Genomic DNA, 12,337 nt, shown 5'->3' on the forward strand with positions numbered 1-12,337 from the left:
AAAAATATGTCATCCTATTGTTGCTCCTTCTGAAGGTAGACAGTCATATTATCTAAACTTTCTCCAAAATAAAAATAAAAACTTTTAAATTTTGTGGAAAAAATATGTATTTCTGGTTTTTTATAGAGGTTTTTACATGCCTTACACACAGAAAGGCACACTGTATTCCAAGAAATTGTTTAAGGCATATTTAAAACTCACAACTTTTATTTTTTAATTCATATTTCTATTAGTGTTAAAAAATATTAATTTGTATCTGATAATTTCCAGAAAGTTTCTTAATTTTTTTCATAAACATACTGAAAATATATTTACTATGTGAAATATGGAATACCTTTAATTTACATTCTGCTCTGTAATTTTTTTTTTTTAAGTGAAGCATTTCTGTTCAAAAAGGAAAAAAAATCTATAAAATTTTATAAAAGAACAGTAATGTTGACATTCATAGCAACGTGGATGGAGCTAGAAGGGATTATGCTCAGTGAAATAAGCCAGAAAGAAAAATAAAAATATCGGATGGTTTCACTTATAGAAGGAATGTCGGGTTACCAAATAAGGAATCAGAAAAAATATATAATAAATTAAAAAACAAAATTAACAAGCAACCACAAATCAGAGATCTTCTGTAGGGGAGAGGAAGGAGAGGGTATCAAAACAGGGGAAGGAAGAGCGGAAAAAGTATATATTGTGTAAAAAGGAAGAATGACGTCAAATATATATATATGTATATATATATATATATACATATATATATATGTATGGAATAGAGCAGTAATGTTGATAAATTAGAGGTGAGAGCATACCAGTAAAATTGAATTCTAACCCCAAATAGCTTAATTTTGTATTTTTGTTTATTGTTTATAAAAATGTAAATCCTAGACTTAATGACCTGTTCCAGAGCATTCTTTTTCGTCATCTTACTCATTTACATGTTCAGGGAAGTAATGCAATAAATTCAGAGTTAGGTAAGTAAAATGTACTGTAATTAGGAAAGTTAATCTGGAACAAAACATGACACATTTAAAATGAAAGGAGGAGAAGGCCATTTATGTTATGAGGTGGTTGATAGTCCAGATATTTGCCTTTTTTGTGTGTCTGCCGTTCAAACAATTGGATATAGTAAGAATGAACAGAGAGGGTGGTAAGCTGAATTTTTCCTTTATTGAGTGCTCATGCCCTTCTCCATAAGAGAATACCTCTTCAGGATAAATTATTTCACATATGATTTTTTGGTATTAACCAATGGAATAAAATTTATAAAACTGCTTACTCTTCCTAAACCATTTGTGTTTACAGGTTCGCCATGACCTTGCCAGAAAAATCTTCACCTGCTGTAGCATTATGATGAAGCATGATTTCAAGGTTACCATCTATCTTCTTCCACATATTCTAGTGTATGTCTTGTTGGGTTGTAATCAAGAAGATCAACAGGAGGTGAGAGATACCATTTTATTTGGTTTTTGTTTGTTGAAACATTTGTTCAGTATAATTAGTTTTATGCTATAGATTTGTAGGGAATGTCCATCACTGTATGCTTATGAATGTACATATACAGTGCTCAGTGTAGAAAATTAGAGTGTGTAAATTATATATGCCCAAATATACATAAAACTTCAAGAAGGATGTATTAGAAACTATTAATAGTGATTTTTCCTGGGGAATATTGCTATAGATTAGTGTAGGGAAGGGAGGAGAGTATTTTACTTTTCATTTTATAATCTTTTCTGTAGCTTAGGTTTTTAATGCCATTATATTCTTAATGTAAAAATTAAAATCATACAAATAAATCATACCCTTTGACCACCTTTCCTGATCCTACACCCCAACAGATCATCACTGATATTAATTTGATGTGTATATTTTCAAACCCTGTTTTAATGCAGTTTTTTTTTTAATAATGATATCCTGTTGTAGACATTGTTTTCCAATTTTGTTTTTATTTACCAATATAAACATACTGAGCCAACCTTTTTAAAAGTTTAATGTTGCATAGTACTATCCTTTCATTTTGTGGTTGTATCATAATTTAACTATTGCCTTACTGCCTATTGTTTTCAGTCATGATTTTTACGCACAATACTATGGTGAGCATCATGTCAGTTTTTATGAAATTGTATATATGTGTTTAGGATAGATTCCAAAAACTGGAACTATTGGGTTATATGGTATGTACCTTTAAGATTATATTGGAGACTGCAAAATTGCCCACAGATTCATAGTCCTATCAGCAAGTCACAAATGTATATATTTCTCATACTCTTGCCAATACTTAGGAGTTCTGTATATATTTTAGATATCAATCTGTGCCAGTAGTATCTTTTAGTGTTCTCGCTCTTTTTTTCTTTTTAAAGATTTATTTATTTATGCATACAAGAGCTAGGGTACAGGCCAGAGGTGCGGGGAGGGTGAGAGGATTCACCAGAGACAGAGTGGGGAGCAGAACTGGTAGAGTGGCCATAATACACTGCTGAGGGGGAGCATCGGGCCAGATGGGAGAGGTCAGCTGCGCCATGTAGGTCAGCTCTCTGGCTGGGGATGAACAGGCTTTACACTGGCTTCGGATTGCTTCATAGTGCTGCTACGACTTAACCCCTTGTGTCACCAGGGACGGCCCTAGTGTTCTCTTTTTAACATTTGTTTCTGCCTTTTGTCATGCAGAAAATTTAAATGTAAATGCCAAATTTATAAACCTTTTTAACTTTTGAATTTCATGCCTTATCCAATAGCGTGAACTATTTTCTTACATTTTTTTTTTTAAAGATTTATTTATTTATTTATACAAGTACTGGGTACGGTCAGAAGCATGGGAGGGTGAGAGAATTCACCAGAGCCAGAGTGGGGAGCAGAACAGGCAGACTGAGGAAGTACACTGCTGAGGGGAGCAGCGGGTTGCAGAAGAGGTCTGTGTGCCATATGGGACCCTCACCTCGTGGCTGGGGATCGAACCAGGGATGCAGAGGCTGAGGGTAGCTTCGCAACCCAGTGCGCAACCGCTGAGCCACCAGGGAGACCCTCTTACATTCTTGTAATCCTTTTGTGATTACAGTTAGCCCTAAATTATTCTGAAATTGATTTTTACAGGTAGTGTGAGATGTCGTTTTAAGATTATTTTTAATACTAATAGCTTCATTATCACTTATTGAACAATTGAATTTTTTAATTTTTGTATTTACTTTTGTGTCTCTAGATTTTTTTCTTTTTTTTAAAAAAGATTTATTTATTTATGCATACAAGAGCTGGGGTTGGGGTACAGACCAGAGGCATGGGGTTGGGGTGAGAGGATTCACCAGGGACAGAGTGGGGAACAGAACAGACAGATTGACCAAAGTACACTGTTGAGGAGAGCAGGAGCAGAGTCAGGAGAGGTCTGCTGCACCATGTAGGTTGCTCCCTGGCTGTCTGGTAATCGAACTCGTGCTGCAGTGGCTGTGGATATCTTCATCGGTTGCGTGTTAACCCTTGCGCCACCAGGGAGGCCCCTAGATTTTCATTTAGAATAACATTTTACTGACTTAATTTATAGATAAGAAATATATTTATTAACCCCTTTTATTTGTTTTCCTTTTGAAAATTGTTACCTTAGCATGGTTAGTACTATTTGTCAGATGTTAGTAAAATGATAACGTGTAGACATATTATTAACCATAAAATGAATTCTTAGGTTTATGCAGAAATTATGGCGGTTTTAAAGCATGATGATCAACATGCTATAAGTACCCAGGACATTGCATCTGATCTGTGTCAACTCAGTACACAGACTGTGTTCTCCATGCTTGACCATCTCACACAATGGGCATGGCATAAATTTCAGGCACTGAATGCTGAGAAATTTCCACAAAGCAAATCAAACAGAGATAAGGTAGACTCAATGGGTAAGTCATACTTTTGTTTATTTCTTCTCCTAATTAACCCATTAGCTCCTTTCTTTATCAACTCTATAATTTAAGCATTAGCTTTTAAAAGACCTGTGTTTTTTTTTTTTTTCCTTGCGTCTTTTTTTTCATAAGGTGACATTTTTAGTATATTTATAGTCAGGAAACCTCTCTTTAAGTTCTTACTCTTCTTTACATAAGACACACACCTAATTTTTCTTTGCATTAAATTTACCTGCATTAGATGATTGATGATTAAATGAGGTGATGACTTACATGTGGAATATAGAGTAGCCAAACTAAGAACTAACCCTAGAAAGTTGACATAGGTTCCCAGAGAGTGCTGAAGAGGGGTGGGAGCAAGATGGGAAGGGAGCACAATGGAATATATTGGTGGGCTATCAATGTCTTGATGGTGTTTGTGGTATGCTAACCATACCGGAGGGGGAGTTAGCCCTCCTATACTTCTATTACACAAACAATGATGTATTAAATAATAAATTATTTGATGCACAAAATAAATGAGTAGATGAGTAAGTAAAAATTATAAAATGCACAATATCATGTTAATATTAAAAACCAACCCCTTGCTGTATACACACACACATTTGTACATATAGGTGCAGTGAATTGTTTTTCTTCCTTTTTCAGTTGTGAAATACTCTTGCAGTGTTTTTCACATTTGTTTTAAATTTCAGGAGATTTTAATTTCATTCATTTCTTGATCTATTTTTTTATTCATTTCATTTCAGGGTTGTTTTTTTTCCTATTCTCTGGTAGAGTTTGCTATCCAGCAGACTTTCCAGATATGCTTAATCCACATTACTATACTACACCCTGTTGTGCCTACTGTTGTCATTATTTTTTCCTATGATATCACAACTCCCACTAATGCGACTAAAAGGGAAATTGCACTAGAGTTAAAAGTCATACCTTCCGCTGTAATATAAGCATTTGTTGGGAAGCATTATATTCATTAGGATGGTCTTTTTTTTTTTAAGTTTTTTTTTTTTTTATTGAGATAACATTGTTTTACAATATAGTATATAATTCACCTCTGTGGATGTAGATCATCACACCTACCACCAAGGCACCTATAGTCTCCCAAGTGATAGATACTCTTATGTCTTTAAACCTTAGTTTTGTAATTCTTGCAGCAAGTAGATAAAGTATATAATTTTTCTCCTCTGTATATCACAATAATTTTAGTGGATATCATGTATTTTTCCCCTAGACTTCATGCTAATTGAAATTTTACTAACTTTAAAGAGGCTTTCACATAACTCGGTTTTCAATTTGTGAGTATTTCCTTGTTGTTTGTGAAAGCACATACATTTCTATTTATGCTTTATTTTTCTAAAATTATTTTGACTTGTAAATAATTATCTGTTTGGAAATGTGTTTTTCTCTGCAATATGATTAGTTAGTAATTATTTTCCATTGATTTAACAATGAAAGGTTTTTTTGTTGGTGGTGGTGGTAACATTGGTTTATTTAATAACTATGTTTTAAAATCATTCATTGTTATAGTATACATATATACTAAATGTATGGCTATATCACTGTATATGTTACAGATTCACTTCTTCAAATGTATTATCACTCCATGTCCATAGCAAGGCACCAGTGACCTTCCATCACAATTCACTGGAACCCCTCTCCCCTTTACTTCCCTACCAATTCCCCTCTGGTAACCTCAGTTCTGCAGTCAGAATCCAAGGGTTTGTTTTGCTTGTTCCTTTGCTTTCTTTAATGTTTGATCCTGTTTCTGTATGTGAAAATTGTACTGTAAAAATCAAGCATGAACTCTGTTATCACCATTTTTGCTAACATTGCAATGAAAATTCTAGCTTTTAAGAACAGCATTTGCAATGGATCAAAAATACAATACCTTTACAATTTGTCATAGTTTGAAATGATCTACAAACTTTGATGGAACTAAGGGACTTTTTAAAAAATTTAGTATTTTAAATATACTATATTATTTGAATTTTGAAGAAATGTATTTATCTCCTATTTTCTACATGTTGTTATAAATACTCATTAGAATTTGTAAGTGTTAAACATGAATTTATAAACTGGACTGTCCTCAGAAGTTTCCAGTTTATGTCTTCTTAATGCTTGAAAAGTTACTCTAAAGAATTGACACTTTTACTTTCAGTTTCCATTATAGTTAATATTGTACATAGCAACACAGAAAAAATATAGGTTGTTAAAAAATTCTTAGTTTGAATATACTTCCAAAAGTCTTTTTTTTCATGTAAGAACAACTGTTTTTTATTTATTAATAATAACTTATTTTGTATTTTTTGTGTCAATTCTTATATTTCTTTAACACTTATATGGATTTGCACTTAATTCTCACAAAATTGTTAAAAAGGCAGGACAGATACTATTATTTTCCTTTTATAGATGGAAAAAACAAGCTAAGTTAAATAACTGTTCAAGGACAGGTAGTAATATGGCAAGAATCCTCTGAGCATTCATCCTGTTGATTTAACATTCAACTGTTACCCTAATAAATTTAACTTAGCAAAATAAATTGAATTTAAAGAAATAAATTTTAAATTGATGCTTTTAAAATTATATTTTGTAAGTCCTTAGTTACTCAGTTATCATTTTCTAATCTAGGAACTGTGGACTATGAGGACTATCAGAGTGTAACTCGTTTTCTAGACCTCATACCTCAGGATACTCTGGCTGTAGCTTCCTTTCGCTCCAAAGCATACACACGAGCTGTAATGCACTTTGAATCATTTATCACAGAAAAGAAGCAAAATATTCAAGAGCATCTTGGATTTTTACAGGTTTGAAATTAATACAGTAAACTTAATGATTTTTAATATTGTCAGTTTCTCATGTCTATATCGTTCATTTTATTGAGTGTTTTAGATGCTGTTAGAGTCTGTGAGCATTTTAAAAACTTATAGATGAGTAGGAATAGATAAACATCATTTTGGCATATCTTAAGTACAATGATATAATCTGAGGATGGACACTTAAATAATCATTTATGTAGAGTGGGTTGGGAGATAGGATTGTGTGAACAATCGTCATTAAGGGCTTTTGGACATGGTATCTAAAGTGGATCTTGAAGAATGAATGATAAGTAAAAAATAAAAAAGGCCAAGACATTTTAAGCAGAGGCATCCTTATGGAGTTGGCAATGAATGTGGTATGTGCTGGAGAGTATAGTATTTGTTTTGAGTGACAGAGGAAAAATAAAAGGCTTGAGCAATGGAAAAATAAATTACAGAGCAACTTTTAAGTTATCCAAGATTCCTGGCAGATTTGAATCAGGTGCTTTGGCCAAAATGGCATTTTTTCCTAAATACTTAATGGCATTCCTAGAGGACGGGTTTGAAAGAGCTATGATTTAAGGCAAGCCTCCATTACTCTTCATTCATAAGAAATGTAGGCCTGAAAGAAAAAATACAGATAAATGGAGGCTGAATTTAGGGGTGGGTGGGAGGGTGGGGGATTGGTTATAACAGGAATCTGTCATTGCAGCACTGTTGAAAACAGGTATTATGACTTTGTAGGAAAGAAAAGAAAATAAGGACAGGTGGAACTAAAACAGTGGGAATAAATATGAGATCAAAGTCGGTGGGCTCCTTTTTTAGATCAAAAAGTATGGTAACAAAATGTACTCTGGGGTGGAGTAACTACTGAGGATGTGGAATTTCTTTTGGGTTGATAAAAATGTTCCAAAATGAACTGTAGTGATGATTATATACCTTCTGAATAAACTGAAAGCCAATTGTAGGCTTAAATGGCTTCATTATTCTCAATAAGGCTGTTAACAAAAAACAAAAAAACAAATCTCTACCAGCCTTTAAGTCATTGTTGATCAGGAGTGAATAGAATTCTTGTAATCCTTCTTAAACCATTTATTCTTTCTTCCTTCAACACTCACCATAATTGTATGCCTTCGGACTGTCATGCCTATTCTTGTATCCTTTCTGTCTGACAGCTGCCCTAATTAACTCTAATTTCTCCCCTATCCCTGCCTCTAATCCCTGTATATTCTGAGGGTAGTAAAGTACTCCCTCCCAGTGCTCCCTAACCTCCTCTTTTTCTTCTCGTGGCATGTTACAAATCTATCATGTAGTATATATTTCAACGTTTGTTTGTCCTCTCTACCTAAATCAGTAAGGAAAACAATTTTGGCTCAATTTATATCACAGGTACCGAAAATGGTGCTTGGCACATTGTTAAATGCTCAATTAATAGTAATTGAATGATTCCCATGGTTGTACTATATTTTCTTGTTATATCATAATTCTACAGATGGTCAGAATCAGCTTGTCAACTTAAAAATATCTTGGCATTTTAATGGGAATATCAGTGAATTTGCAGATTTAATTTGGAAAGAAGTGTCTTTGCCAAATTGAGTAGTTTTACAGACATATAGCTTATGAGACATAGCTTTCATTTTAAAAAATAATTAAAAATTAAGTTTAACACATTCATAAGCTAATTGCAGTATATATGACTGGGTTTTGTTGGTTTTTTTAAATTAGTCTTGTCAGTTTCATAGAGCAGACTGGGAAACTATATTTTATGCTATGAAACAATTTAACCACCACAAGAATTGTCTGTGGTGTTTTTTTTAATAGGTGAAAGTATTGAGCTACCTGTTTCAGTTTCTTTTCTTTTTTCCCCCTTCACCACTTTTTTCTTTTCTTTAATTTATTAATTTTTTAAATATTTTTACATCATTGCTCGTTTTTAAACAATATTTGCTTCCCTCCACCCCCTCAGGTATAGTCCCCATAGAGTTTCCTTTACCAATGCACCCATGCACCATCACCTCAGTCCCCTGTGCTCCTCCCTCCCTCCCTCTGATCCCTCTCCCGCCTCCTCCCCTGCAGGATGTCTCTGATTTATAATTGTCTGTTGTTATTTTTTCACACTGATGTTTTATTTGGTCCCCCTATATTCCTGGTATAAGTGAAACCATCCGATATTTTTCTTTTTCCTTTTGGCTCATTTCACTGAGCATAATTCCTGCTAGCTCCATCCAGGTTGCTGCAAATGGCATGAGTTTATCTTTTTTGATTGTTGAATAATATTCCATTGTGTATATATACCACATCTTCTTGATCCAGTCATCTATTTTTGGGCATTTGGGTTGTTTCCAGGTTTTGCCTACTATAAATAGTGCAGCAATAAATGTAGGGGTACAGGTGATCTTTTGAATCAATGTTTTTGTGTCCTTTGGGTAGATCCTAGGAGTGGAATTGCTGTGTCATATGGTAGCTCCATTTTTAGTAGACTGAGGAACCTCCAGACAGCTTTCCATAGTGGTTGGACCAGTTTGCACTCCCACTAGCAATGTAGGAGAGTTCTTATTTCACCACATCTTTTTTTTTTTTTTTAAATGATATTTATTGTTGTTGACTTTCTTTTTTTTTTAAGATTTGTTTATTTATACAAGCACTGGGTACAGTCAGAAGCGCGGGAGGGTGAGAGAATTCACCAGAGCCAGAGCGGGGAGCAGAACAGGTAGAGGACCGAAGTACACTGCTGAGGGGAGCAGCGGGCGTGGCAGGAGAGGTCTGTCGCACCATGTGGGACCCTCACTGGTGGCCGGGGATCGAACCAGCGCTGCAGAGTCTGCAGGCAGTTTCTCAGCCCAGCACTCAACCGCTGTGCCACCAGGGGAGGCCCATATTTCACCATATCTTCACCAACATATGTTGTTGCTTGTTTTTTTGAGTTGTGCCATTCTTACTGGTGTAAGGTGGTATCTCAGTGTGGTTTCGATTTGCACTTAATCATGATGATCATTCTCTATTCGACAGGCCGAGAAGTTCTTCCATGTCATTTTTGAGCTCTGATGACTTTTTTTCTTTTTGTGGTGTGTCCTCCTCTGCAAGCTTGCTTGGCTATTTATATTTTTCCTTCTCCCTGCTGTTTGCTTTGTAATTAATCTCTATGAATTGGGATGTTGTGCCATTGGTGTTGGCGGGCATCTCTTTGGGGTGCTCCTTCAGTGATGTCGGAAACTGTTTACCAGACTGAGTCCAGCACTGTATGCCAAAACTCCACCAGGGTGTTGATGCTGTGTTGTTGGGCACTGTGCCTTACACCTCCCTTGCTCTGTATTTACTCAGTTCTGGCAGGGAATCAGCTAATTGGTGATTTTGTTCTGGTCACTAGGTGGCGCCAGAGACCTGTACTTGCTGACCTCTGCTTTTTCCCAGTGGGTCTCTGAAAAACGGAGCTGGGGAGGGGAGCATCTCAACATAGGGACTCTTGTTCACGCTGGGTGCTGTGTCTGCCCCATGTTCACCCAGTGCTGTGCCCGCAGCTGTATGGATTCGGCGCCCTGAATTCTGCACACTAGGTCTCAGTTCCAGGGCTATCAGATCCAAAATGCTGGCTGTCACCCTGTACAGTGCCCACTGTTATGACCCATCCCACACCCCAGATCCTGCACCTGGCTCTCAGTTCCAGAATGGGGTCTTGTTCCATGCCTTGTTTCCCTTCTTACCCCCGTTTGCATGGCTCACCCTCTCTAAGAGCCTGAGTGTGGTTTTGGGATCCCTGGCTTCCAACTATCAGGAAGTTGGTGATTTTGTTCTGGTCACTTGGTGGCACCAGAGATCTCCCCTAGTATCCTTCCAGAACTGCGTTTTTTCTGTGGGTCTCCAGGGAATAGAGTGAGGGTGGCATGGAGCTCCTCAACGGTGTGGGGGAGCTGTTTATGTCCTGTGCCCCGCTGTAGTGGGGGTCCCATACCCCGAATTTCATGCCCCGGTTCTCAGTTCTGTAGCCCAGTTTAGTGTCTGCAGAAATGGCGCCTTTTGCTCCCCACTCCCGTTTTCGATTACGCAGTGAGGGTCCTTCACCTCACTGATGGTTCCCACGAGTCTCTCCACGAACCTAGGTCGTGGGCACAGGGACCTGGGCAGCGGCGATCCCTGTATGCTTTTCTAGTGCAAGCGCTTTTCCGCGCAAGTTTACTGGCTGGCCTTGGGCTATTTGCAGGTCTCTCCAAGGAGTCCTTACCTTCCTCTAATGGTGCCCGGAGCCCTTCGCTCACCTCCGTGGTGATTCCTGCAAGGTTCTCCACAGTTCCCGTTCTCGGGGTGTGGTGCCTGCAGTAGTTCCTTTCCACTCACTGTCCCTCTTGAGCTCTAGTTTGTTCTTGTTGCTGTTTTTGTTTGTTTGTTTTTTTCCCTCTTTTCTGTTGGTCAGAGTGTGCCGGCTTTGTGGGTTGGGGAGGGTAGCAGGGATCTGAGCTTTCCTCTCTTCTAGTCCTCTTTTATGTTTTATGGCAACTTTCCTCTTCAGGCAGTTTGACAGAGTCGCAGGTTTATCCTCTTGCAGGAACCTGCTGCTTTTCCTCCCTATAACTTTTTTTTTTATGGGCGGGCTTAACTCGCAGCGTTTACCTGCCACCATGTTGATCCGCCCCTCTTCAGTTTCTTTTATATTTGTTAATCTATTCAGATTTCTTAACTTTTTAACTTGTTTCTAATATTTCCCCCTTGTTAGTACTACATTTTACCAAATGTTTTTATTCTAATTGACCTTTTGTTCTAATTGACCTTTTTGTTCTAATTGCCAGGTAAAGTGAAAGTTTCTCATCAGTAATGCTACATGACCTTGCAGTCATACAGACTCGTGTTCATTTTTTGCCAGTTCCAACAAGACTTCTTTCTCTATTATACTGACACTACTCTTGCTAAAAAAATCATGCCCCCACTCTATTCCCCGGAGACCCACAGAAAAAACGCAGTTCTGGAAGGATATTAGGAGAGATCTCTGGTGCCACCTAGTGACCAGAACAAAATCACCAACTTCCTTAGGATCAAATCCAGTAGTATTTCCCAGTCCTTATTTTCTTAGCCTCATAGCCACATTTGACCTTTTCTAATTCACATTTACTTTTCTCCCACAGTTTCTAGGATGCCACATTTTCCAGGTTTCTTCAGACAACTGTGGTTTCTCTTTCTCAGTTTCATTTGCTAGTTCTTCCTTATCTATAAATATAGAACTATTCTAATTGCCTTCCTGACATCTTTTTTTTTTTTGTTTCCTAAATCATGCCTTTCTTTTCCCTGGCTTTAAAGAACATCTTTGTGCTAATTGTTCCCCAGTTTTTATCTTTGCTTAACTGTCTCCTTCAAACTCAATTATATCGCGCCTTTCTTGAAGGGATCTTGATACCAATATGTTAAAATGTTGATTTAATTTTTTTTAAGTTTTAAAATGCACAAAACTCTTCCAAGCTACACTTGAGAGGATTTATTATAAATCAGAATTGAAGAAAGTTGAGGACATTGAGTTCTTTACAGTTATCATTACCAATAATGGCTTTTAAATGGAGGTTTATATTTAAATGGAAGTAAGTGTGTTCAGGTATAGAATGCCTGGAAATAAATCTGTGATGTTACTATGAGCCTGCTTTAAAACAAGTACTGATTGTTATTTTGAGGAAAAAAAATAACATA

General features: G+C 36.5%; 1 protein-coding gene across 3 annotated transcripts in view; it reads left to right on the top strand.

The window, feature by feature from the left end:
- ATR (ATR serine/threonine kinase) overlaps positions 1-12,337 on the top strand; it is a 121,085-nt gene that overhangs the window by 61,645 nt on the left and 47,103 nt on the right. For all 3 annotated transcript variants that reach the window (XM_037525846.1, XM_037525847.2, XM_037525848.2), the window contains 3 exons: positions 1,297-1,434; positions 3,662-3,872; positions 6,504-6,679. In XM_037525846.1, the coding sequence (XP_037381743.1) occupies positions 1,297-1,434; positions 3,662-3,872; positions 6,504-6,679 (525 nt within the window). The remainder of the gene's footprint in view (positions 1-1,296; positions 1,435-3,661; positions 3,873-6,503; positions 6,680-12,337) is intronic.

The sequence above is a fragment of the Talpa occidentalis genome, unplaced genomic scaffold (genome assembly GCF_014898055.3).
Source record: "Talpa occidentalis isolate TD23 unplaced genomic scaffold, MPIMG_talOcc4v2.1 talOcc4.4, whole genome shotgun sequence".
In the NCBI taxonomy this organism is placed as follows: Eukaryota; Metazoa; Chordata; class Mammalia; order Eulipotyphla; family Talpidae; genus Talpa; species Talpa occidentalis.